This window comes from Oryx dammah, unplaced genomic scaffold, assembly GCF_014754425.2.
Source record: "Oryx dammah isolate SB20612 unplaced genomic scaffold, SCBI_Odam_1.1 HiC_scaffold_8, whole genome shotgun sequence".
NCBI classification, from domain to species: Eukaryota; Metazoa; Chordata; class Mammalia; order Artiodactyla; family Bovidae; genus Oryx; species Oryx dammah.
In genome coordinates this window covers 54,104,408-54,127,139 of record NW_024070192.1, presented here as the reverse complement: position 1 = coordinate 54,127,139, position 22,732 = coordinate 54,104,408, and the positions used below count along the sequence as shown (strand labels likewise).

Here is a 22,732-nt window from a genome sequence, read left to right as displayed (position 1 = left end):
GTGCGGACGTGGCCCGTCGTTGTCTGTTCGTGTCTCTGCTCTGGGAGATGCGGACGTGGCCCATTCCTGCCCGTTCCCCCTCACCGTCTCAGTAGAGGGGCAGTTCAACGTTTGGTCTCAATTCAGAGTTGTGGTCTTTATATTGCCGTGGCTGCAGAGTTCTTGCTTCTCCAAGTTTCCAGAGTCTTCTCCGTTCCTCCTCTTCCCCGAGTTGATTTCCTGTGTTTCTTTAGGTTGGTGTTCTTTGAATCTCTCCAGCCTCTGGCTCTCCCCTGGACTGCAGCTTGGCCACTGCAGTCCGCTGGTGGGAAGCTCTCATGCACACCGCGTGCTCAGCATCCCCGGGCCCCTGCATCCTGGAACCTCCTCCTCCCCTTCTCTTGTGTGGCTTCCTTCCCCTCCTTTCTGGTTTTACTCCCTTGTCTTGGTGAGGGCATGTGTGAAGGTGGGCAGCCAACCAGAAGCAAGCTGCTCTGAGCACAAGGACAAGCCCCTTTGAAGGCAGGAGTTGGGGCTGTGGGGCTGAAGGTGCAGGGTTGGTGGAAAGATGGCAGAGAAAGCCAGGCCCTCAGATCCCTTCTATCAGTCCACGCCTGCAAAAGACCGGCTTCACTCTCGGAGTAGTTGAAATGAGAGGGGGTCCAGATTTGGGTACCGGGTAGTGGCGGGCATGAAAGTCTGCGTGCTCAACGGGCACCCCGCCCTGCTCGACTGTTTCAGTGCTGCTGTTCATGCCCGTGGCTTCCTTTACCCCGGGACAGTCAAGTTTGGGACATCTGGTGGCCAGATCCACCCCCACACCTCTCAAGCTGAACTTGTCAGTTGGCCAGTGGCAGTACCAGACCAACTGAGGAAGAGGTCGCTGGGGGATTGTCCCCTAAAGAAACCAAAAGGCTTGGAAGAGGGCCGTGTTTCTGTCTGGTTCATGTCTGTGCCCCGCTGAACTTTGTACCTTGTTGGCACCAATGAATTTTTTGTTGAGTGGAAATTACCTTATGCGTTCAGGTCATTTCTGAGTTAGTCCTGTTGCACTGTCTGCCATTTGGGAAGTCAGTGTCTTACCCCTCTTTGCGACTTTTGCCTCTCCTCGGTGTCTTTTCTGGTCCCTCTTGGAGGCGTGTGCCGTCCTTCCTAGCTTTCGGGTGAGCTTGCTGTCCAAGCGCATCTGCATATCTTGGGGGCAGTCTTGTGCTCTGTGGCCATGGGTGGGAGCTCTGCGTGCCTGGGAGCACTACCCTGGCACCTGATCTGTCACTGTCCTCAGAGATCTGTCAGAGTTCACTGGTAAAGCAAGAAGGTTGCCAGAAGCCAGGGATGAGGGGCAGGATGGATGGGACATCGTTGTTCAGGGATGCAGTGGGACGGTTTTTGTAGGAGATGCTGATTTTATCACCTGAAGCTGAGTGACGCTAGATGGTTGTGGGTTTAGTCAGACGAGTGGGGGATTTGGGGTGTTCCTTGCATGGGTTTCTGAAGTTTTGCAAACTGGAAGTTTAATTTTGAATTGAGCTGGAGGGGGAGGGGGAGGTCTTGATTTGAGACCATGTCCAGATGGGATATTTTGCTTCTGACTTCTTACTGGAGCTCTGGTACCAGATCCCAAGTTTCTGCTTCAGCAGGAGAAGGCTTCCCTGAGCAGATCCTCTCACCCAGACATTACTGGGAGAAGGCTCCAGTCTCTCCTGGAGGGCAGCCGGGAAGCGCCCTGTGACTTGTGGGACCGCGGGTCCCGTCAGGGTGGGCAGCGTGGTGGGGCTGGCCACGCTGGCTGCCTGCTGCTGTGCTGGACCATCACAATGGAGGGTGTGGAGCCAGCCTCTCTGTGAGCTAGTGTGGAATCTCTAGGGTGCCGACACGAGTCACAGCCCAGCCAGGCCCCCTAAGGATGAAGGTAACAACCCTGTGAGCACGGGCTGGGCGAGACCAACCGCCTGAGGATGGCCGTGGCACTCTGATTGCGGGGCCTCAGTCATGGTGCTGAGGGTCCGTGGCCCAGCGCACCATCGTCCCCCACCCTCGGGGGCAGGATCACACTCTGCCCGGTAAGGTAGGCGCTGGCCATCGCGGCGTTAACCCGGCCCTTGTGTCTCCTTCAGGCCCTTGAGGATGCCCTCTAGCACCGCATCTGTGCTCGGGGACGCTAGGTCGCCGCTCGCTGCACGTGGCTGTTTGGGTTTAAGTTGACATTAAATTTAAGGTTTGGTTCCTCTGTCACCCTGGTCCCATTTGCAGTGCTCAGGAGCCCCTTGTGACTAAGTGGCCTCCAGTCCTAGCCTGCGGTCGCCCCTCGGGGATGGCCCAGGCCTTTGCGTCTTGCCACCTGCTGTGCTGTGGCTGAGTCTCAGCTGCCACAACTTCTTCCTGCCATCCTCGTCCTCACAGCAGAGGTCACAGAGGTGTCCTCCCCCACCAGCTTTTTGGCTCTGGCTCCCGACTCTTTCTTCCCCTCTCTGCTGCCCCCTTCACCCCCCACAGCGTGTGTTGGTTTAGAAGCTGTTTCTGTTGTTAGCCCCATTACAACCTGAGGAGATCCTGGCCTTCTTTGAGACAGCCTCCTGGGGTGAGTTCTCTTTGGTACTTGTGAAGGTGGACTCAGCTTGGTGCAGTTCTGTGTGGGAGAGACACCCAGAGTCTTCCATCGGCATTGTGAGCTTCTGGTGACAGGAAGTTTTTATTTGCATGGTTTAAATGTGTGTGCATAACCTCACAGTAATTGGGTAAGTGTGTCCTGTACAAATCCAGAGACACCCTGGTAGTCCTATACAAAGACCTCTGTGTGTGACCTTTCCCCCAGGTGGAGGGTGGTGAGGGGGCTGGGCCGGTGGGGGTGATGTTGGCCCAGCCAGCAGCCTGCTGTTCTCTGAAGGCGGTGGCAGCAAGTGCTGGGTCATGTAGCTATTTCCTGTCCTTGGAAGGGACCCCTTAAGAGGCGAAGCTCCTTAGCAAGGGTTTGATGTGCTGGACACTCTAGAGATGGGGTGTCTTGCGCCCCCTGTTGGTGAACACCCTGGGACCGTAACACATCATGCTGGAATAAGGGAAGAAACGTTCCGATTTCTACTTGGAGAGTGTGTGACCGTCCATTGAGAAGACAGGAGTGGATCCAGGCCCAAGCCCACACTGGGCTTGACGCTCGGTGTCCCCTCGGCTCTTGTGTTACGGTCAGGTGCCCTGCCCCGCCCCATCGTGAGTCACATGCCACTTTTTTTCTAACAAGAACCGCAGCCAAGTTGACTTAGCTGCTGGGACCAGCACTTGCTTTCTTGTTTAATAAATCTCCTGGAAATTTGCCTTCTTATTTAGCAGAAGGCTCTAGACTGCAGTGACTGGACTGGTCATCAGGCTTGGGGGTGAGACCAGTATTTCTCCAGGGGTAAGCTCTTCTGTGGGGAAGGAAATGGCAACCCACTCCAGTATTCTTGCCTAGAGAAACCCAGGGACGGAGGAGTCTGGTGGGCTGCTGTCCATAGGGTCACACAGAGTCAGACACGACTGAAGCGATTTAGCATGCATGCATGCGTTGGAGAAGGAAATGACAACCCACTCCAGTGTTCTTGCCTGGAGAATCCCAGGGACAGAGGAGCTGGTGGGCTGCTGGCTATGGGGTCGCACGGGGTCGGACACCACTGAAGCGACTTAGCAGCAGCAGCAGCAAGCTCTTGTGAGAAGCTGCAGGTGCCTCTGGGAGAAGGAAGAACTCTCTTTAGACCCTAGGGCTGCTGCTGCGGCTAAGTCGCTTCAGTCGTGTCTAACTCTGTGCGACCCCATAGACAGCAACCCACCAGGCTCCGCCTTCCCTGGGATTCTCCAAGCAAGAACACTGGAGTGGCTTGCCATTTCTTTCTTCAATGCATGAAAGTGAAAAGTGAAAGTGAAGGCGCTCAGTCGTGTCCAACTCCTAGCGACCCCATGGACTGCAGCTCACCAGGCTCCTCCATCCACAGGATTGTCCAGGCAGGAGTACTGGAGTGGGTGCCATTGCCTTCTCTGCAGATCCTGGGGAGTCCAAGTGAGTGCTGCAGTCTTGGGCTGTGGCACGTGCCAGCCTTGGGCTCTGTGTGACCACTGGGAAGCCAGCCAGCCTGCATCTATTCCCCAGCAAATGGACCTGCTAAAAATAAACAGGCAGCTATTCAGTTCCACCAGATTCAAAATAGCCAGGCCATCCTCCCCACCAGTGTTAAGGTCCCTTCTGCATTCTCCTGCGAGGCTGTTTCCAAGGGGAGGCAGTGTCCTTGGCCTCCCGGATAGGAGGCCCTAGGGGAGGAACCTGCCTTCCCAGTGAGTGAGTGTGGAGGCCGCTAGACCTGTGGTGCTAAATGCCACTTGTATCCTCAAAGGTTCAGGTTGAAACAACAAGTCACACATGCACAGAACCAGGGCCCAGAGAAGGAAGGTAGCGGTGGGCCGGCGGAGGCTGCAGTGTGTGTCTGCATCTGTGTGCGTGTGTGTCTGTGTGCAGGTGGCTGGTGTTCAGGAGAGGCTGGCGCTTTCTGCACCACCTGTCCAGGCCTGTCAGGCCTTGTGAAGCAGGGAAAATCGGCACCTCACTGATTGACAAGTCCATCCAAGTGACATTAGCTCAGGTAGGGCCCTTCCAGACTGAAGAGCCGGGAAGTGAGGGACAGTTCTTGACTGGCGGGAAGTGGGGCTCCCTGTGAGGTGCCCCCAGGCCGCTGTGCCCTGGGTGAGACCCGCTCGCCTCCTGAGCGCGCCGCCTTTGGGTGGGGGTGGCTGCTGGCCCAGGGGCTCCTGGCCTGGTCCCAGTGCCCTAGCTGCTCTGCACCCCGCTCCTGTCTGGGCGTCTGCTCGCTCTGAACTCAGGAGCCGGGAGCAGTTCCTGCGGGGGACGGGGCAGTGCAGGGCCAGGTGCTGCTGCTCACACGGAAGCCGTGGCTCCTCGGCTCAAGGGCCCGGGTGAGTGGTGGGCGCTGGGGCTCCGCTGGGACATCCCGGGTCCTGTGGGGCGGGTGACATTGCTTCACGGGAGCAGCGTTTCCCGCCTTCTCTGAGTCCGGCTTGGCAACGTAGAGAGTGTTTCCTGAGCTGTCATTAACTGAGTGGCCTCTTGGGCTGGATGGGGCTATAGGTGGTGACTCTGGCTGGGAGCTTGGGCCGCAGTGTGTGCGGACCAAGCTGGGCTGGAGGGTGAGGTGGGCAGGTGGCAGTGGTGTCCCTGAAGGACAGAGTGGCAGGCACGTGGCGCCTGTCGTGGCGCCTGTCATGGCCCCAGTCTGCACTAGGAAGGGAACAGAACAGGGAGGTGGCAGGGGAGGCCTGGCACAGGGCGGGTTGTGGTGTGTGTGTCCTGGGTGCAGGACCAAAGCTCGATGGGGGTCTGTGTCTGACCTCTGCCTCATGGTAGCACAGATCTGATCCAGGAGTGGGGCGGGGCCTGCGGGAGAGCAGACCCCTGCCATCAGCTTTAGTTCCCAAGGGAGTGGGAGTGGGTTCTCCCAGCTGTTTTGAGAAGCAGTTTGTATCTTGGATAGCAGCTCCCCACTTACACCCTAATTTTTAAGACTGTAAAAGTTGGGCCCCTGGTATGTAAAGTGAGGAGACTGCCCACTCTGAGTTGTTAAGACATAGGATTCTTTTTCTTCCTTTCCATTCCATTCGATTTAATCTCTTACCTGAGAGTAGAGAATGGCTAGAATATGATGGGAATCACAGCTATAAACTTTGGGATTGCTGAATTAATGAAGTAGAATATGAATTTGCTGATGAGAAGAAAACTTGGGTTCATACCCCAGCCCCAGAGCCCTACTTCTGGTTGCATGCGATCTGTTGGGTGGGACTTGATCTGATAACGGCCAGGAACGGACTGCCTTATCCTGAGTACCCCCTTCCCCCCAACCTGTTTTCTTTCTTAAATTTCATTTTTTTAATTTTTTCTGTGAAAGACATTGAACACAAAGCAGTTCTCCTTAATCTCTCACCTTTTTTGGGGTGTGCACAGGTTGTTAGGGAACAGTGATTCCCCAACTTGACTTCACATTGAAATCACCTGGGTTGGTTAAAAAACAAAACCTGACGTTCAAGTCTCACCCTGAGATTCTGATTTAATTGATCTGGGTGCCACATTGGGGTTTTAAAGCTTCCCAAATGATACCAACAGGCAGCCAGGTTGGAGAATCTCTGTTAAAGAAGTTTAAAATTCTCTTCCTGAAAGAAAGAAGACTGTCTCTACTTACAGATAAGGGTAAATAAATAGACAAGTCTGGGAAGATTTGCAGGATGCAAGATCAATGTACAAACCTCCCCCCTTCCACAACCAGGAGGCCTGATGTGGAACTTTCCCAGTTCTTCCTTGAGATTATGTGAACGTAATCACAAATGCACAGTGGTCCACACCTTCTGTTTTCTGTATCGGGGCAAGTTTCCCACGTCACTACATGAGGTCAGCTTCCTTCTCCAAAACTGGTATATGCATAGGTTCTACAATATATTTAGCAGTCATTCCTCTGAGTTTTGCTTCAAATGGTACCCCAGTGAATGTTCTTTTTTATAACCTTTTATTTTATATTGGAGTATAGATGATTAACAAGCAATGTTGTAATAGTTTCAGTTGAACAACTGTGAAGAGTCTCCACCATTCATATAAATGTATCCGTTCTCTCCCAAACGCCCCTCCCATCCAGGCTGCCATATAACATTGAGCAGAGTTCCATGTGCTATACAGTAGGTCCTTGTTGGTTATCCATTTAAAATAGAGCAGTGTGTATATGTCGATCCCAAACTCCCTAACTATCCCTTCCTCCCACCCTTCCCCCCAACAACCCTGAGTTCCCAGTGAACATTCTTAATACATATAGACGTCTGCCTGTGTTTTGTTTTTTTTTTAAGGAAAGATTCTGGGTGTGGGATTTGGGCATCATAGGGTAGGATCATTAAGTTTTAAGAGAAGTACAAACTTCTTTCCTTGTTCTGTACAATGCCTTGTTTGCACACACCCTTGGGTTCTGGATTTAATGTGGAGTAGACCCAAGTTCAGCCCCGTGAGGTATTTGAACCTTTAGGATGGTAATATGTATTCCAAACCAGGTAGTTGAGGATTAAGCAATGCAAGGGAAAGCATCTAGTGAGGTTGTGTTTGAATCTGAAGCTCCAAGGTAGCATCTTTGAAGCTTTCTGCCTGAAGGGATTAATACAGTCTTCTGAGCCCCAGCCATTGCTTAGCTTTGCTTTTGTATTTTCCAGTCCCATTGCTTCATCTTTGAATATTAGCAAGAAGGTTTCTCTTTACAGAGAAGGGAGTTTCTGGAAATGACCGGTCCCCAACCCCTTCACTTCGGAGCAGAACACTCTTTCCTGGACCCCTTCCCCAGCTGCCGTGTGCTGGGGAATCCTTGGTGGTCCTGTTAAATGGCAGCGTGTGATTCAGTGGGCCCGGGGTGGGCAGCAGGTTCTCAGGTGATGCTCAGTGCTTCTGGTCCATAGACTACACTTGGAGAAGCAACGTTTCCAGGCCTGTTTTTGCAGTGGTTGAACTTTCTTTGCCTTGGCTGAACATTAAAACCACCTAGGAAACAAGCACATGCCCTGGTATTTCCAGAGTACACTGATGTAAATAAATTCAACTAGTTGTTGTTTAGTCACTAAGTTGTGTCTGTCTCTTTGTAACCCTGTGGACTGTAGCCTGCCAGGCTCCTTTGTCCTTGAGATTTCCCACACAGGAATACTGGAGTGGGTTGCCATTTCCTTCTCTAGGCGATCTTCCTGTCCCAAGGATTGTGAACCCACATCTCCTGCTTTTCAGGTGGATTCTTAACTGCTGAGGCACAGTTCAGTTCAGTTCAGTTGCTCAGTCATGTCTGACTCTTTGCGACCCCATGAATCGCAGCACACCAGGCCTCCCTGTCCATCACCAACTCCCGGAGTTCACTCAGATTCACGTCCATCAAGTCAGTGATGCCATCCAGCCATCTCATCCTCTGTCGTCCCCTTCTCCTCCTGCCCCCAATCCCTCCCAGCATCAGAGTCTTCTGATGAGTCAACTCTTCGCATGAGGTGGCCTAAGTACTGGAGCTTCAGCTTTAGCATCATTCCTTCCAAAGAAATCCCAGGGCTGATCTCCTTCAGAATGGACTGGTTGGATCTCCTTGCAGTCCAAGGGACTCTCAAGAGTCTTCTCCAACACCACAGTTCAAAAGCATCAATTCTTCAGCGCTCAGCCTTCTTCACAGTCCAACTCTCACATCCATACATGACCATAGGAAAAACCATAGCCTTGACTAGACGGACCTTAGTAGGCAAAGTAACGTCTCTGCTTTTATTGAATATGCTATCTAGGTTGGTCGTAACTTTTCTCCCAAGGAGTAAGCGTCTTTTAATTTCATCATGGCTGCAGTCACCATCTGCAGTGATTTTGGAGCCCCTAAAAATGAAGTCTGACACTGTTTCCACTGTTTCCCCATCTATTTCCCATGAAGTGATGGAACCGGATGCCATGATCTTCGTTTTCTGAATGTTGAGCTTTAGGCCAACTTTTTCACTCTTCACTTTCTGCCATAAGGGTGGTGTCATCTGCATATCTGAGGTGATTGATATTTCTCCTGGCAATCTTGATTCCAGCTTGTGTTTCTTCCAGCCCAGCGTTTCTCATGATGTACTCTGCATAGAAGTTAAATAAGCAGGGTGACAATATATAGCCTTGACGTACTCCTTTTCCTATTTGGAACCAGTCTGTTGTTCCATGTCCAGTTCTTACTGTTGCTTCCTGGCCTGCGTACAGGTTTCTCAAGAGGCAGGTCAGGTGGTCTGGTATTCCCATCTCTCTCAGGGGAAGCCCAAATTAAACTAGTCCACATTTAACAATTAAAGAATTGTTAAAGCATTCACTTATATTCACAACAAAGCACAAACCACATTAAGGAATAATTCACCATAACAGTGGAGGATTTTTCGCTTTAAGGATTCTTGTCATTTTTGCAGACAAATTTTGCTGGTAGGGAGGCAATGCATGCAAGTGTGTATTGCAGAATACGTTAGTCACATACCTCTCATGAGAGCTAACCCTGCTTTACCAGCATTTCATGTATGTCTCAACTGATCTTATACCAGCTATTCCTTACAAAGTGTGTCCCCATCTTACAGGTGGAGAAAGCTGAGTTTCCTGTCTCTTGTCTACTGCTGCCTTCTGGGCTCTTATTCCTCTTTGCCTGGATCTGACGGACTAGGTATTCAGCTTCCTTTCATTTGACGTGCTCCTGTAATAAGCTAGAAGCACAGTTTGGGAGTGTGTGTTCCTTGCAAACCAAAGCTGGTTCTCTGTTGACTGCAGAAAAAAGCGCAGCCTCCGCAGTGCGCGCAGGAGCCTCACTGAACCCGCTGAACAGCTTGACTCGGGCGACGTGATTTCCACAGCCGTGTGTGTGTGTGTGTGTGTGTGTGTGTGTGTTGCTGGTCCCTCGCCTCGGGGCACCCCCCATCCCTTGAAAAATCTCACTCGTCCTTTGTTCTGACTTAATTGTGGCGTAACTACTGTTTCCTTGGCTGGTGATTTGGGGGATGCTTGCCAGGGACGTGTCCACATGGATTTCCATGGGTGTTTAAAAGTGCTCCAATACCGTAACCTGAATGGAAGTGTTCTGGGAGTTTAGAGAATGAAAACACTAAGCACAGCTAGTCCCTTGGCGGGGGGGCACCTAGGGAGAATTGGGCATCAAGAAGTGATGCAGGAAAGGATTTGGTTTCAGGAGCTGGCTCGGTGTGTTTCAGGGGAGTGTGCCTGGATGAGCGGGCAGCAGGCCTGGGGCAGTGTCTCCACCACCACACGGGGTGTGGGTGTGCTGGCTGGGGTGTGCCCAGAGGGAAGGCCGTGCCTTCCATGGGCTGGGGGCGCAGCTGGCCTTCCTGGGCAGTGAGTCCCATCAGGAGCCCTTGCCAGCTCTCACGGCTCCCTCTTGCTCTCCTCTTCCCACAGGTGTAATTACTCCACGCCTCCAGGATGACGATCCAGTTCCGTTCACTCTTCCCCCTGGCCCTGCCTGGAGTGCTGGCGCTTCTCGGCTGGTGGTGGTTTTTCTCCCGTAAAAAAGAGCCCCTCGACAGCCACGACAGAGCAGCGGAGGCCGGTGTGGTGGCGCTGCGGGCCGGCCCTGCAGCCCAGGAGGCGCTCCCAGCAGAAGACGCGCGGCCTGGAGCAGCCAGCCCGGCACTCGAGAGGGAGCTGTGCGGCAGCGGCAGGCCCTCGCTGGAGCCGCCGGCCCTGTTGCGGGCACACGCGGCGGGCCGGAGGTCCGAGTCCTCGGGCAGCCTTCCCAACCCCGTGGACGCGAGACCCCGCCCCGGAGCTCGCAAGGAGGTGGAGCTCGCCCTCGCGGGCGACGAGGCCAAGGCTGTCCCTCTGGAGTGTCCCCTGCCAGCTCCCAAGGGCCTTCCGTTCCCCCACGAGGCAGTCGGTGTGTGTAAGCGAGAGGCCGTGCTGGGCCGGCCCGGGGGACGGGGCCTCCAGGGCCAGCCTGCAGCCCCCGTGGAAAAACCGTGCATCGGAGAGAAGGCCCGGGAGACAGGGGGCGCCGAAGGCACCGGGGACGCGGTGCTGGGAGAGAACGTGCTGGAGGAAGGGCCGGCGGCCTGGGAGCCAGCCCCCGAGTTAGAGTTACAGAGTGGCCGGGCGGCCGGAGCGGGAGAGAAGGGCCCGGGCTGCCCGCTGGATGAGGCTGTGGCGGAGGCGGGGTCCGAGGAGACGCTGGCGCCGAGGGGCCGGGCAGGCCGAGCCTGGGATGGAGCCTTTCCCCAGGAGCAGGGTGGGGAGGAGACCTGGGACAGAAGCGAGAAGATCGAGCAGGCTGCCTTCCAGATCATCTCCAAAGTGATCCTGGAGGCCACCGAGGAGGTGCTGGCCACCACCATGGGCAGGATTGCGGGCCGGGTGTATCAGGCCTCAGCCGCCCAGCCCCAGGGGCCGAAGGAGGAGAGCTGTGCCCCCGCCAGCCAGAAAACCCCCCTGGGCCTGGAGGCCTCGGAGCCCACCCTGGCTGCAGCGGAGGCAGCCGTGGGTCTGGGGGACATGGCCATCCCCTCCGCAGAGCCTCCAGCAGGGGGCCTGCCAGCACCAAAGACCTACGTGAGCTGCCTGAGCAGCCCTCTGTCCAGCCCCACCAAGGACAGGAAGCCAAAGAACTCTGCACAGCACATCTCCCTGGCCCCCTGCCCTCCGCCGGCCGCCCCCCTCGGTGAGTTGCTGGACGAGGCAGGTGGCCCCGGGGAAGAGGCCACCCGTGTCCCCTGCGTGTCTGACGGCGGCCAGGCTGTGCCCTCCAGGGCCGCCTCTGGGCAGCACTCAGATTCTGCCAGCACCTCGGGGCTTGAAGACTGTTGTCCGGAGACTGCCCCCAGCCCCAGGGGCGAGGCCACCACCCCACCGCTGCCTGAAAGTACTGTGCCCGTCAGCAATGGGGTGCTGAAGGGGGAGCTGTCGGACTTGGGGACCGAGGACGGATGGACTGTGGACCCGGAAGCAGACCATTCGGGAGGTAGGCGGGCCTGGGGTGTCCCCCCTCATTCAGCTGGGAAAGGCGGCTGGTCTGCCTCTGCTGCTTCTGTAGCCACGATGCTCTTCTACACTGTGTCCCAGCAGCTTGCAGAAATCGCGGTACAGTAGAGAGCTGGTGGGCAACTGAGAAGTGAATGCTGCCCTGAACCCCAAAGCCACGGGAGCTGTAACTTGGTTCCGCAGCCAGGGACCCTTCCCAGCCCGTCCGAAGGAACCAGCTCAAAGTTGGGTTCACCCAGTAACTCAAGTATACTGATCTGTCTTTACACACTAACTTCCTAATAGCTTTTTTAAAGATGGAGAGGCCCCTTCAGCTTTAATCCCCTTGAGTACCAAGAATGGGTGAGCTTTTTCAGTGGTTTATTTCCTTTTAATAATGTGCTTGTTCCCATGTCTTCACCTGCTTTCCTTCTCCAGAAGCTCTTTCGCGGTAAGTGCCCAGAGATGGCCACAGCCTCGAATCCTTGCGGGAGGCTCGCGCCTTCCTGCCTGTTGCTGTCACCTATTCCTTCGCAGAGAACCTCAGCCATTTCCTTTCTGTGCAGCCACAGTTCCACCCCTGGGAAACGGGCACTTTGGTAATGAAGTGTCCAATGGGTTTTTCGAGTGCTGACCCCAGCGTAGACAGTTCAGACCGCTCACTTACAGGTCAGCAGCTCCTGACCCTGGTTTTGCAGCTTCCCTGGGGTATTTGCACTTGTCTCACGGAAAGAGGCCGTGGGTTCCTCTGCAGGCCTCCAGCCTGCTTGTCCTGGAGACGCTCCCTGTTGTTTCAGGCCCAGGACGGTTGGGGCTCTTGCTGGGGACTTTCGTGCCCTCACATCTGGTGTGCTGCACGTGTGGCCACCTGTAAGGTGCTGTTACTGATTGAGACACTGCAGTTTCGTGTGTACCTGTGATAGGAAAGGGTTGCCCGTCACCAGCGATGCACCCGACTTCAGGGGTGTTAAATTACTTTAAAAAAGTTATTCTAAAGCATCTTAAAATGGACAGAAATCTTTTGGAAATAGAGGAACCCCTCAGCCTTGTCATGCGGACCCCAGTTTGGCAGTGGCAGCTGCTGGGATGAGTCTAGGCCGCAGAGGAGGGGTGGTGGGCGGGGGCTGGTGGGAGTCGCGGTGTGGTCTGAGCCCCCTCTAAGTGTCATCAGGGTGGAGGCCTGTCCTGCTTGGTTGGGCAGCAGGTGGGGGCCGGGTACAATCCGCGCCTGCCTCGGCCAGGTCGGCTAAGCAGACTTCTCTCCAGAAGGGTGGTTTTCCCAGCGTGAAGCCCCTAGTGTCAAGGGAGGCACCTCGTCGTAGCTGGGAGGAGTGCCTGCTTCCTCTGTCCAGGCAGGGCCGCCGGGATCACTTGGTAGGGGATTATGTCCAGGGCTTAGAGAAACCATGTGGAAAATAACCTAGTTAGTAGCCTCTCAGGAATGATCTATTTCTGGCAGTCAAGTCTTCCATATTTCAGCCAGAGCCACTTTTCTGAAGCCATCTGACCCCTGTGTCTGGGTTGTGGGCCCCCTGGCAGACCCTGGATGGGGGTGTCCTCTCAGAAATGAAGACCCACCGGGATCCCTGAGAGCCTTCAGCGGTGCGCGAGTCAGGCCTCAGCAGAGGGAGGGGCCCTCCTCCTGTCGCCCACTCTTCCCCGCCCTGACTGGGATAAGGGCAAGTGGGGACTCTCTAGTTCTGCTCAGCTGAAGGCCCCCGCCTGAGTGCCCGGGCCTGGGACCTTGGTGCCCAGGGGCCCTTCATCGGAGGGGCCGCTTGGTTGTGCGTGGACCAGCTATGACCAGTTGGGCTCCACCAGGACCTACACCAGGCACAGGCCGCTGAGACCTTGGGGACCGGCTGGCCTGTCCCCTCCCCCGCCCCATGGACTCCCCTTGCTGAGCCAACATCAGTTTCTTCCCAGTCCACCACTTGTCTCTGCTCCAGCAGCTGTGCTGGGCGCGGCTGCCAGTTCAGCAAGTGGGGCTGTGACAGGCTAAAATTAGGTGTGTCTACACCCCCAGTCCGCCTTTCATTGGGGCTGTTCTGAGCCTTCTAGACTGCGAGCTGACAGTCACCTGCCAAGCCTGAGGAGGGGGCGTGGGGCGGGGGCCTGCTGGTAGTGCAAGCTTGGAAGTTGTACGTTATTAACTGCTCTGGGCCCGTGTCTGTGCATGCTGCTTCCTCCCCTGCAGGTTCAGACGGGAACAGCATGGACTCGGTGGACAGCTGCTGTGGCCTCAGGAAGCCTGACGGTTTCCAAAATGCCCAGGCAGGCTCCAATCCCAAGAAGGTTGACCTGATCATCTGGGAGATCGAGGTGCCAAAGGTAAGGGCTGCGAGCACTAAGTGACCCTGGGCCCCAGGTCAGCGGGCTTGGGAGAGGGGGCCAAGGGGGCCACCTAAACCAGGAGAAGCCCCCAGGGAGCCAGAGGCTGAAGGGGTGGGAATGCTCTGCTTTGCCCAAGTCTGGAGAGCTCCTGTAGCACGGAGTACCTTCAGCTGCCCTCGGGGGCGGCCTTCTCACACTCCCCGGCTCCTCCCCTCCTCTGGGTTCTTCTTGGCGTGCAGGGCTCAGATAGTTTGGAGATGCTAGCAAAGTGAGGCTGAGGGCAGGGGCTGGCCAGGAGTCCCCTCAGCACGCTCTCCTCACGCTCTCCAACGCAGACTGTATTTTATAATTGAGCACAGCATAAATCCGTATTTTAGAGAGCTTGAAGAATATAGCAGTGTAGGAAGAAAATAAAAATCAGCTTAATCCTACCCCTGAGAGTGACTAGGAAGACTTTTATTTCCTTCTCATCTTGCACCCTGTGGTTTTTAAACAAAACTAAGATTATGTTGCTTTAATTAATGCTTTTAAATATTTAACAACTTAATTTTCCTGTGTTATTCTTTGAAAATGGAATTTTAACTGCATGATTCATTGTGTGAATGTCAGTTTACTTCACCAGTCCCCCAATTCCAGGGTACTTAAGTGATTTCTAGCTTCTTGCTTTTCTAACTTACATCTTATTAGCTTGATCTTGACGTTTGTCTTAGGGGCTCAGAAATAATTGGCCAACTGCATTTTTCTGGTCTCTTAGCCTCCTGCCGAGGTGGAGACTTGGCCTGGTGTGACCTCGAGGTCAGGCAGGCCGCTTTGACCCGCACGGCTGGCTCCCTTGGTTATGTCTTTCCCCCAGTGACCCTGAAGGCAGAGCTGCCCTCTTTTCTCTCCTTCAGGGCTTGCAGAGGGCACACCCCAGCAGCTTTGGGTGCAGAGTGACTGTGTCCCTAGCAGCTCCGCCGGGTGGGGTCACTGGAGATTGCGTCAGGGTTTGTCTTACGTTGGGCTGAGTTTGGCTCCTCTGGCCCACAGGGGACGTGTGCTCCAGAGTTGGCAGCAGGAGCCCAAGGGTTTTAGACCTTTGTTTTCGAACTGAGGCCATTCTTTGGACCTGAGCAGACTTGGAGAGGTAGAGGACTCAAAAATCCAACCTTGTGCTTAGAAACATCCCAGTGTCTAGGAGGAGAAAATGCTGCCTTTGCAGCCTCTGAGTGTGAGCCCCATTGCTGGGGAGGAAATGGAAACTGCCTGTTGCCTGGTGCAGCTGCTTAGTAGCTGTGTGAAAGGGAAAGCGCTCAGTTGAGTCCGACTGTGTGCGACCCCATGGACTGTATCTCCATGGATCTCCAGGCCAGAATACTGGAGTGGGTAGCCTTTCCCTTCTCTGGGGGATCTTCCCATCCAGGGATGGAACCCAGGGCTCCCACTTTGCAGGCAGATTTTTTACCAGCCGAGGTATCAGGGAAGCCAGTAGCTGTGTGAGCCTGGCCAAATTAACTTAACCTCTCTGGGTGTGTTCCATCAACTGTAAAATGGTGATAAACAGATGCTGTTTGTTTTGCACTCAGAACAGAGCCTGGTGAGTGAGTGCTGAGAATATGTGTGAGCCTGACCTGGTGTGAAGCAGAGACGGGTCTTGGGGATGCTCGAGTTTGGCTTCTTGTTAACCCTCTCACCTCTCTCTCTCTCCCGAAGCACCTGGTCGGTCGGCTGATTGGCAAGCAGGGGCGCTACGTGAGCTTTCTCAAGCAGACATCTGGTGCCAAGATCTACATCTCCACCCTGCCTTACACCCAGAACATCCAGGTCTGCCACATCGAAGGTCAGTGGCAGCCGCTGCCTGGGTTTTATGACAGTTTTCTTACCTGGAACGTAAGTGACTTGAAGCATTTGAGTCCCACTTGCTCCCTTTTGGAATCTAAGTCTCTGAATAGAAAACCCTGCTTCTCACCCCAGGTGAAGGGAGTGGGCGAGTCTTCCCGTTAGCCTCATCACTTCCGGTATTTGAAGGAGACTTGGGATCCCCCAGATCTTCTGGCGGGAAAGGGGTGGGCACTCGGGGACTGGCCAGGGGTCCTGGGCTAATGGTGGACAAAGGCCGGCCCTCCCCGCCAGCTAAGCACCTGTTGCATTAGTGCAGTCATAAATAATAGAGGCCAAACGTGAAAGGGTGACAGGCTTCCAGCTTTAGATGTGTTTCACCCTAAGGCGAGGCTTGGCACTTTGGCACCTTAAAGGTGCACCTGAACTCTGGGGAAAGTCCGGTGCGGTGCGGGGTGGGCCTGAGTTCCGTTTTGCTCTCTGTCTGAGCCCTGTGACTGTGGTCTGGCCCCACATTCAGGCTCTCAGCATCATGTGGACAAGGCGCTGAACTTGATTGGCAAGAAGTTCAAAGAACTGAACCTCACCAACATTTACGCTCCCCCGCTGCCTTCGCTGGCACTGCCTTCTCTTCCGATGACTTCCTGGGTGAGCATGCCCCCTCCTCCCGGCCGGCCCCAGATGGAAGCCCCCGAGGCCGTGGGCAAGGAAGGCCGGGGCACACTGCGGCCTGCCCTTTCACCTCTGGCCAGCGGTCAGCTCTGCTTTTAGTTCTCTAGGTTGGGCTGGGGGCCAGGGTGCTGTAGGAAGCCAGAGGCTTCTCGGTCCCTGCTTGGAAGGACCGCTCTCCCCGCCTCTGCCACCTGGGCGGTCTGTTCTCTAGGCAGTTGCCTGGAAAGGACTACTCCCTCCTGACTGGCCGTGTGCAGGCTGGCTCGGGATGCCTTCGAGCTGTGCCTTGTCCTGATAACCCTGAGACCTGGTTCAGGGACCCCTCCGGTGGAGTCAGGTCCAGCGGTGGCCCTGGTGAAGGAGGCCCTTCCCCTTCCATCTTCACGAGGGGCACCTGGGTCACAAAGGGAAAGAACCCCGCTCCACCTCCACCCCTGGGAGCCTTCGCAGAGGAGCTGGCGTTTTGGGGCCTGTGTGCTCGGGCTGTGGGGTTCTGGGGCCTGGCACCCCATCCTGCTGTGCGCCTCCAGCCCTGTGAGCCTTGTCTCACTGGAAGCAGAACTGTTAGGTTTCTGAAGGCTGAGAACACTGCATTTCACACGTAGGGTGGGTGTGCGGTCCAAGAAAACGTTTAGGATGCTGGCCTTTTCATCCTGTATCTTTCTCCCTCCCAGTACCCTTGTGCTTTGGGGGAAGGGGTGGGTGTCCCTTCCTTTCTTGTGGATATCTGGGAGTAGGCTGATTCCCACTCCACGCTTCACTTCTGAATCATCGGGGTTTCCCGTGAGGCTTGACCCCAAACCCGCTCTCTCTTTTTCAAGTAGTTGAGCGGTTGGTGAGGCCTCCTCTCCTTGGGCTCTGAGTGGCTGGAGCCATGACTGTTGGCCCGCAGGGCCGGGGGCTCAGCGCGGAGCTCTCACCTGAAGCCCTGTCTGTGGCCACCTGGCTAGGAGGTGGCGTGGATCCCCTTCTGTGTCCACAGCACCTCGGTGTTGCCTTAGCTTGGAGAGAGGCTGACGGTCACGCTGGCGCTCCTGGGGTCAGCTGCCGTTCCAGGGAGCTGGCAGAGCGGCCCTCAGGCTTGACCATCTCTTACTCTTGTTCTCAATGGCCACCCCCTTCCTGTTGGCCTTCCCTGCACCTTACAGAGTCTGGAGAAGAGGGGGACTGGGCAGAAGCTGTGCCCAGGCCCGTGGGCGGCCAGACGCTCCATCTACTGTGGACGCCGGGGGGCCTCCTTGCCCAGCTGAACTGAGGCCATCTCTCGTGGTTACTTGGGGTGTTGCAGGGCCAGGGCCACAGGGGAGCCAAACACTTTGAACGGCTTAAGAGAGTTTCCCTTGCACCTTTATTGTCTAGGAGCCATGTTGCTTTGGTTTGCTGTGCCTGTTTCGAAGATGTCCCAATTCGGGGTCTTGCCCTGGGGCCTCCGAGTTTATCCCCGTGTGAGAAGGGTTGCTGTGTGTGCATGCCCCTCCCCTCTCTGCAGCTTATGCTTCCGGACGGCGTCACTGTGGAGGTCATCGTGGTCAACCAGGTCAACGCCGGGCACCTGTTCGTGCAGCAGCACACTCATCCCACCTTCCACGCGCTGCGTAGCCTGGACCAGCAGATGTATCTCTGCTATTCTCAGCCTGGCATCCCCACCTTGCCCACCCCGGTGGAGAGTAAGCGCTGCCCTCAGGGCTGGAGTGGGGCGTCTGCACTCTGGCCAGGCTCGGGGAGAAGTTTGGGGGGTCTCCTCTTGTTCTGCCCATGGTTTTAACCAGCAGGAGGCTGTTCTGGGGCTCTTCCTGGGAATAGCATCCCTGAGTTCTTGGTGTCAGCATGGGGTGAGCTGGGCTCCATTTCCTGGCTAGCTCAAGCTGGTGTTTCCATAGGCTGATGGAAAGAAGGGGTCAGAATACAGAGTTGGCACGAGGGTTCTGGTCTCAGCTCTGCTGCTCGCCTGTCGAGGGAGGTGGATGCCTATGTGGTCTGGGGATTGGGGTGGCTACTGTGTCTGTCAGACATGCACGGTGCCTGCCACAGATGCCACTCTCATAGATGGTCCCAGAGTCTGGTGACGGTGGGTTGGGGCATTCCCAGTCAACGGGTGAGAAAAAGACTCTGAAGTCGGTGACTTGCCCAGGTGGCCCCTGCCCCAGAGCTCTGTTACCTTCGTCACCCTCATTAGCAGAGATCTAACGTCTCTAACCTACCCCATCAGAGACTCCTAACCTGAAGCCCCCAGTGGGCTTTAAGACATAAGGAAAACTTGAAATTTGGGGGGCATTTTATATTAAGGTTTTCCTTCTGGAGGAATATTGTCAGGTTGTCTGATGTTGCTTCAACCCAGAAGTGAAGACAGAACTGGAGGCCAGGAGGTGGCTGGGCTGCACCGGCACCTGCCCTTCAGGGTCAGGACACAGTGTGCCCAGCCGCGTCACAGGCCCCGCCCTTGCTGCCCAGCCTGGGGTTGGTGGCGCTCAGGGGCACTTGCTCTCTGGCCTGGTTGGCTGCCCCAAGCATTCCTGCTCTCGGCACCGTCCTAAAGCAGAGGCCAGAAGAAGTGGGCTTTGGGCTTGGGAGCCCTCGGTCTGGTCTGTGGTGGCCGGAGCAGGCCCTGGCAGCTAGGCAGAGATCTGCTGCACTTGAGGCTCTGGACTCTTTCTGGGACATTCCCTTCAGAGTAGAAGGCAGGTGCTGGTCCATTCCCTGAATTCTGACACTTACCTGGCTTATATCAGGTAATCTGTGTCTGCCTTTGGCCTCAAAGAACGCCTCAGAGAAAGAGGTGCGGGTGGGTACTTTCTGGTCTGGGGGCGTTGGGGGCAGCAGAGATGCACGGCTGGCAGGCCTTGCCCTTGGTCCGTGCTGGGCCCGGGAGGGCCTGTGGCCGCCCCACCCTGCGCTGGCTCTGGGCACACGCTCTCATCTGCCCGCAGTAACGGTCATCTGTGCTGCCCCCGGCGTGGACGGGGCCTGGTGGCGAGCCCAGGTGGTGGCCGCCTACGAGGACACCAACGAGGTCGAGATTCGCTACGTCGACTATGGCGGCTACAAGAGGGTGAAAGTGGACGTGCTGCGGCAGATCCGGTGAGTCCAGTCGGTGTCTGCAGAGCGGGCACCTGGGACGTGGGTGGGTTCTTCCTGCTGCTGCCCACTCTGTTTGGGAGAGGATGATGCAAACGAACCCCGTCCTCACCTCAGCGAGACAGAGCAGAGAGGCCCGTCTGGTGGAAGAAGTCCAGGTGTTGTTGGGCACAAGGGAGGCGGCTTCTCTTGGGGCGCTTGATGTAAGCAGCGCCTCCACGGCCAGGCCTGTGCAGGCGAGCCGGGAGCAGTGGCCTGTGCCTGTCGTGTGCACCTCTGGCTTCACTGGGTTTCAGGGTCACGGCGCTGAGCAGGAGGGGCGTGTCAGCCTGGGGTGCGGCAGCGTGGCGTCCAGGTTGAGCTCACATCTTGCTTGTCTTTCAGGTCTGACTTTGTAACCCTGCCGTTCCAGGGAGCAGAGGTGCTTCTGGACAGCGTGATGCCCCTGTCAGGTAACAGGTGGGGCCGCGGGCCTGGGCGGGGTGCAGCAGGTGTTGGAAGGAGGTCTTCTCTGTGAGACCCTTGTTCTCGCCTTCCAGGCTTAAGCAGCACAGGTTGTGGCCACTTTGTTTCCAATGGACTGGTCTGGGTGGAGGCCCGAGAACTTGCGTTTCTAACAAGTTCTCCCATGGTGCTGGTCCCTGGACCCCTGCTTTCAGGCCCACTGCCCTGGCCTCCACCCGGGCCTCCGGCTTTGAGAGGCTTCCTGCAGAGACACTGCTCCCTCCCTAGATGCTCCCAGACCTTAGCCCTGGGCTCCCGTCCTCCCTGCCTCTCACCCTGGGTGTGTCCTTGTTCGGGCATGTATGATCTGACAGAGAACGCTGTCCGCGCGCCCTGCCCGCCTGGGATCGCTGTGCAGAGTGGACTGTCTGGCCAACTGCCTGGGTGTGAATTGCACCTGCATCGCTGTGGGAGCGGGTTGACCGTCAGCCACTGACCCGTGTCTCATGTTCTCACCTGTAACGTGTGTTCCTGATTCCATGAGATAACAGTGCATTCAGCCCCCGATTCAGTGTTGGTGGCAGCGATACTTCACTGGAGGCAGCGTCTCTGTCCCCCGGGGGTGGCATGCAGCAGGCACCCCGAGTGTACCCAGGGAGGCCTGGGGCTCTGCACTCAGCACGGCTGTGGCTCTGTCCCGGGAGGTCCTGCTGCGTGGCAGCATGTGACGTCTGCTTGGAGAACAGTTGCGAGCTGTGTGGCAAGTGCTGGGCCTCAGTGAGAGTCGAACGCTGCTTTTCCCTCTCCTCAGACGATGACCACTTCTCCCCCGAGGCAGACGCGGCTATGAGCGAGATGACGGGGAACACGGCGCTGCTGGCTCAGGTGTGTGGTGCGGGCAGGCTGGCGAGTCTGTCTCGGGAGCCCTGCCTGGTGCCTCCAGCCTCTCTGAGCTCTCCCGGCTTCTTGGGAGCGGACCTTCCGTGCCTGCCTTCCCGTGTCCCACGCCCTGGGTTGGCCAGCAGTCTTGAAGAAGAGGGGCCTGGGGTAGATTATTAACACCATGGGGGGTTTTTGTTCTCTCAGGTGACGAGTTATAGCCCAACTGGCCTTCCTCTGATTCAGCTGTGGAGCGTGGTTGGAGATGAAGTAAGTTCTGGCCTCCTCTCCCCCGTCACGCCCAGAGACGCTCTTGGTGGCCACAGTTGGAGTGGGGATGCCGCTGTCATCGAGGGGGTGGCGGCTGGAGGTGCAGCTGACGATCCCCGCAGAGCTGTGGCGGCCGCGTAGCAGGACGTCCCGGGGCTCTATTGGACCTTGTCTCTTGGGGTTTTCCCCTCTGTCTCTTGGTACTAGAGCGTGGACAGCCTGCTTGCCCGCTGGCAGAGCCTGTCCATGAACCCCTGGCGGGCCCGGCCCGGTCATTCAGGCGCTGGTGGTAGGGCCTAGGCTGAGGGGAGCCACGCCGGCCCAGAAGGTGGGCCCAGTGCTGTGGTCGCGCTCTCCAGGACCTTTCTCTCCTAGGTGGTATTGATAAACCGGTCGCTGGTGGAGCGAGGACTCGCTCAGTGGGTGGACAGCTGCTACTCAAGCCTCTGACCCGCCCCACACCGCCTCTGGAGTCTGTTTTGCACTGTTGGAACTGGGCTTGGCACTCAAGGCGAAGACTTTACAGCAGAATTACCAACATTTGTCTTCTCCAGAGAGTCCTTTCGTTCTGTACTGTAGTCACGTTGAGCTGTTTCCGTCTCTGAGACGAGGGAATTGTGGGTTCTTTTCAAAGCCATCAGATGGCGTGTAACAAGCCAGTCGGCTTAACCTGGTTCCAAGCTGTTTATAAAACAAACAAACAAAAAAAAATGAAAGGAAAACTGCCTCAACTAGGTTGTCCTGCCCTCCACCTCGCCCCACCCCCACCCCAATTCCCTTCCTCCCTTCTTCCTGCCTCTATTCTGTTTCCTCCCAAACCCAAACCCTTGTAAGCAGACAGGCCAAGAGATGTGTTCTTGCTTTTGGGGAAGGGATTCTTTTACCTTCGAGTCTTTCTTCAGGGAGCAAGACATGAACTGACTGATGGGCATCAATCGCTTGTATAGCTTACAAATGAATTTATGATTGTTTAACCATTTTTTATGAACTCCATCTGGGTCTCTAAGAAGACAGACTTTTTAGTGCATCTGTAAATACAGAGCAATCGTACCTCTGGCCTTAGTCAGTGATAGAGGAGAGGGGGAACTTATCTTGCCAAGCCTAGTTGTTATTTGTAACCATTTTCTATTTGTGCAAACTCTGTAAATATGTTTAAAAAATGTAATTATTTTGTACAAGATACACTGGAGAACAAAGGGAACTCGCGGTTTTTCCACATCCCGTGTCATCTAAGGCCGCTGCCTGTCCCAGCTCCCATCGCTTCCTGCATAACCGGACAGGGTGAGCGTATGACCCGGGGATTTTTTTTTTTTTTTTTCTGTACAAATTTGTTTAAAAAAAACAAAAAAAAAAAAACCTCATTGGATTACCTTGCAGTGGTGTGTGTTGGTTCTTTTTTAGACTGATTTCATGCAGCATTGTGCAATCTAAGCAACTTAACCATACAAACATAGATGTCTCAAATTGTATACACTGTAGCTTCTGGTTTCCCCATGGTGAACACAGCTCGGGAGTCATGGGGTGGTTGTGAGTGTGGTGGGCTCTAGGGTGCCACCTAAACTAGGAGACTCATGGCTTTCTGAAGACAGTTTAGCCCGAAATTTCCATCTGGCTTTTTCCTCCCCTTTGCTCCACAAGGTGGTGGCCAGCCTTCCCCTGGCTTCCTCCTGTGATGGTCTCAGACAGCCAGGCTTGAGGAGAAAGCACTGGTTGCCCAGATTCTTTGTGCATTCTTAGTAAATCTCTGAAGTGATTTAAGAG

General features: G+C 55.6%; 1 protein-coding gene across 2 annotated transcripts in view; it reads left to right on the top strand.

Annotated features, from left to right (window-relative positions):
- AKAP1 (A-kinase anchoring protein 1) overlaps window positions 1–22,189 on the top strand; it is a 32,129-nt gene extending 9,940 nt beyond the window's left edge. The window contains exons 1-11 of one of the 2 annotated variants that reach the window (XM_040244277.1): window positions 8,770–9,179; window positions 9,926–11,480; window positions 13,677–13,810; window positions 15,506–15,632; window positions 16,152–16,279; window positions 17,793–17,970; window positions 19,231–19,381; window positions 19,763–19,830; window positions 20,634–20,707; window positions 20,909–20,971; window positions 21,347–22,189. In XM_040244277.1, the coding sequence (XP_040100211.1) occupies window positions 9,950–11,480; window positions 13,677–13,810; window positions 15,506–15,632; window positions 16,152–16,279; window positions 17,793–17,970; window positions 19,231–19,381; window positions 19,763–19,830; window positions 20,634–20,707; window positions 20,909–20,971; window positions 21,347–21,421 (2,529 nt within the window). In that variant the 5' untranslated portion in view covers window positions 8,770–9,179; window positions 9,926–9,949 and the 3' untranslated portion in view covers window positions 21,422–22,189. Of the gene's footprint in view, window positions 1–8,769; window positions 9,180–9,925; window positions 11,481–13,676; window positions 13,811–15,505; window positions 15,633–16,151; window positions 16,280–17,792; window positions 17,971–19,230; window positions 19,382–19,762; window positions 19,831–20,633; window positions 20,708–20,908; window positions 20,972–21,346 lie in introns of those variants that run through there. The other variant, XM_040244275.1, reaches the window with a different exon arrangement.
- The last annotated feature ends 543 nt before the right edge of the window (window positions 22,190–22,732 follow it).